Here is a 3,895-nt window from a genome sequence, read left to right as displayed (position 1 = left end):
TAAAGAGATGGGTGGGGCTGGCTTAAGAGTGTGTGAACAGTGCTGAATGTGTATAGACAATATAGACAAAGTAGAGCTCTCCAGTAGGTACCAAAACATTCAAAGGCCATTTTCTCAAAAGTCAGTTTACAAGTATATCAACTTTCAAAGCAGAATTACTTATCCATTGTTCCTCAAAAATGCAGTGTATGATATGCCATGTTGTAACGGAGTCTCTACTTTTATCCAATGTAAAACACCCAATTTCAAATGTTGCTACATAAGACTGAATCCAGGCGATGAGTCACAAATGCTTATTGCATGAGTATGTTGTTTAATTGAACTCAAATCAAAACTTAGGTACGTCATTAATGGATTTTTTTGTAATAAATTAATGGTTATTTTTGGCAAATTTACAACAGCAATCAAATGTGTTTTTATAAAGCCCATTTTACATTAGCAGTTGTCACAAAGTGCATTATAGATACCCAGCCTAAAACCCCAAAGAGTGAGCAATGCAGAGGCACAGTGGTCATGGTACACATTATAGATGTACCGTATACTTCCCATACAATTCAGGACACCGTCCTAGAGTTAAAAACAGGCACTCCTAAAAGAATCCATGTAGTTCCAAACCTGAGTAGCAGCTTTAAAGAAGAAATGCAGCCACAATATATAAAAATGTGTCCCCCTTTTTAAATTTGTCCACTTCAATTGGTCAAGTTATAGATGTGTACAGTACAGGTATACAAGTTGATTTCCCCTTTAAAATTATTTAAACGTCAAATATTTAAACAAAAACAGTTATTTAATGCGCTGGTAAAACTGCACCACTGCTTTCTCCTGGTCGTGTGTCTCAATAGAGCCGTGACGTAGTCTTCTGATCTCACTGATGGCGTCGATGCCTGAGATCTTCCTGGTCTTCACCAGATAGCAGGCCAACATGGTCCCTGTCCTCCCATGGCCATGCATACAGTGAACAGCTACACCCTACAGCAGCGAGAAATACATGTGGTTGACTTACATAGATAAAGATACAGAAGGATGTGTGTTAATGTACATCAATGGTTGACAATAATTAAACTGTGTACATTTTGACTGTGACCACTGTGAACTCAGTGGTCAATGTTTGTTTGGTTTCGTGTGTCAAAACAGAAGTAAGGAGGTCCTCTGATGTAGTAGCTGAATAATGGGTAACTGAACCCTTACCTCGCCTTTAGCATTTGATTCCTCCACAATAGACAGAAACCTCTGAATTTGTTCTGGAGTTGGTGGGGTGAAGTCAATTATCTTGATGTGGTGTAGTTTCACTCCTGGGACGGTATCATAGTTGGGAGGTTTTTTCTCACACAAGCAGACCAGGTGTTGAATGCCATTGTCCAGAAGGTATTGGTAGTGGGCAGTCATTCGAGGAAGAGCCAGTCCTGCCAACTTTTTAGGTTCGACCCAGGAGAAATTAGGGGGTGGACTACAGGCCATGGCAAAGTCAATCTGAAATATTGTGAAATGTAGAGATTGTTTTACCATTCAATAATCTCATATTCACAGCCAGTCACAATGTGCATTCAGATGCCCATAAACCCATTGCTGTGTTAACGTTACAACGGTGAAACTGTTTGGCCTCAGTTGTGTAGTATTTAGGAAAGATGACTGAAATCTGGCCGAGTTGAATTGTACTCCACTGGGAGACCGCATGATACTCGAACAAGGTTTATTATAAACAAACGGTTGGTATAACTAGTTAACTAAAGATTTCCCCTTTCATCTGTGACTTTGACACTTCAACCCACTCTAAAGCAGCTAGTTAGTAGTAGTAGCTACTAGTTGAGTTAGCTAAATAAATCCATAAGCGTCCATGACAAACGGTGGGCGTCAAGTCTGTGTACAAACAAAACAGATGACAAACTAACATTTTCTATATTGCCAAAAATCAAAATGTAATATAAAGTTTGCTTACTAGCTATCTTTACGTGAAGTTTATAAAATAGGTTGCTAGCTAGCATGCTACTGGCACCTGTCAATTCATTCATGCAATGCAATACACTTATTTACTTACATTCAGTATTGTTTTCTGAAGAAATCCGTGTATAAAAACGTCAGATTTGGCGTGAAAAGGTTTTGCAGCTAGCTAAACGACTAAAGTCAGGGTGTGGTGTGTGATGTCCTGTTAAACAACATAGAACACAACCTACACTGGAGCTTAATCCGTCTTTAGAACGATGACGGTGAACAATCATTTATACATACACTAGACAATTTTTGTTTTGAGGCCACGGTACCTCCATCTTGGCACTCCTCACCGTGGTAAAAAAAAATGTTTGGGAAGTTACTGTACAGAAATGCATTTATAATGTCTACATTTGTTTTTGCCACGTTTATTATATTACAGACACCTTAATGCATTATTATTATCTGAACGAAACATATAAATAAAATCTTAAAAGTATGATTTAAAAAAAATAAAAGTACGTGTAACGACCCTGGGTTTATAAGCGCGGAAATCGACTCTGCCGCACGAGCATGCTTTTGCGGCACAGTCGATAGCGCTCCGGACCTCGGACTAGAAGGTCGAGGGTTCGAGACCTGCTCCCTGCCTGTTTCATTACATTGGTGTAAACCCAGGGTTGTTACAGTACTAATGTTACTGTCCCCACTACAACAACCAAAATACATAAATGTATGTAATTTTGTCCTTGAAACATTTAATTGAAATTCTGTATAATTCCATAAATTCCGACAGAGGACTGCTTATTCTGAGGAGTGCCAATATGGCGTCCTCAGTGGCTTTAAAGCCTCCCATTGGCCAATACATAGCATCAACAATCTAGGGTTTATATACAGCATTGGTTGGGACCTTTTGTAGTTAGGGGGGCATTTTAGCGAACTCCAACCCCTTTCCTAAACTTAAACTAAGTCTCCTAACCCCTCACGGTAATTATTCTAACCTGCTTTGAAAAGTCACTTCTGGTCGTAGATGTACTCCTTGTAGTCAGAACTTGTTTATAGCTCCTTATTCTGTGATGACATGCGTTGCCAAAGTCGCGGCGGAAGCCATTGGTTTTTAATTGGACCGTTGCGGCAGAGAGATTGCAGTAAGGGTCTGGAGCTGGCCTCCAACTGCCACCTTAGCGGCATCATACAGGTCCCAGTGTCCCATTTCTAACTAAGCATAGTCACTTTAATAACTCTACCGACATGTACATATTACCTCAATGACCCCGCACATTGACTCTGTACCGGTACCCCCTGTACATAGCCTCGCTATTGTTATTTTACTGCTGCTCTTTAATTATTTGTTTCTTTTATTTATTTTCTTTTTTGGGGAGTATTTTTCTTAAAACTGAATTGTTGGTTAAGGGCTTGAAAGTAAGCATTCACGGTAAGATATTCGGCGCATGTGACAAATTACATTTGATTGAACAAAACCTTTGTGAAAAGACGTCAAAATGACGTCTTTTTACGATGTCTTATTCTGGTCGCAAACTGGTTGAAAAAAAGTTATTTTTTAACGTCTTTTTGTGACCGCCATACGAGCAGTTGGTCATGATTGTGAGCTCTATCTGACTTGCTGGTCATAATTCTGACCAATATATTATGTGCTATATTATGCTGCCTACTGGTTATAGTTAAGACCTCATCATAACCTGGTAACGACCACCTGACTACAGCGTATTACCTACAGTAAAAAGTATTGCAGAGGATAAAGTTGGATATTGAAAATATGGTTCATTACATCTCTGTCTGTTTCCATAGTCACCAATTAAAGTTTAAATCTGCTAAATCATCTTACATTTAAAACAGATAGCAAAACAATAACAAGCAATAGCAAAACAAAATCTTCATCACAATTTTTTTGCACATGTGCATACAGTAATTGATTCGTAATTCACCCATAGAGTGAGCGACACAGAGTATA

The 3,895-nt window shown here is 38.9% G+C and overlaps 1 protein-coding gene across 1 annotated transcript; it reads right to left on the bottom strand.

The window, feature by feature from the left end:
- Positions 1–290: 290 nt before the first annotated feature.
- Positions 291–2,273, bottom strand: dusp23b (dual specificity phosphatase 23b). Its single transcript, XM_020499885.2, has 3 exons — positions 2,036–2,273; positions 1,189–1,470; positions 291–969 (listed from the first exon to the last, which is right to left on the bottom strand). The coding sequence occupies exons 2-3, from the start codon at positions 1,456–1,458 to the stop codon at positions 784–786; spliced, it is 456 nt and encodes a 151-aa protein (XP_020355474.1). The 5' UTR covers positions 1,459–1,470; positions 2,036–2,273; the 3' UTR covers positions 291–783.
- Positions 2,274–3,895: the final 1,622 nt, after the last annotated feature.

This window comes from Oncorhynchus kisutch, linkage group LG14 (genome assembly GCF_002021735.2).
Source record: "Oncorhynchus kisutch isolate 150728-3 linkage group LG14, Okis_V2, whole genome shotgun sequence".
Lineage (NCBI taxonomy): Eukaryota > Metazoa > Chordata > Actinopteri > Salmoniformes > Salmonidae > Oncorhynchus > Oncorhynchus kisutch.
The sequence above is the reverse complement of the archived record's forward strand: the minus strand, read 5'-3'. Positions and strand labels throughout refer to the sequence as shown.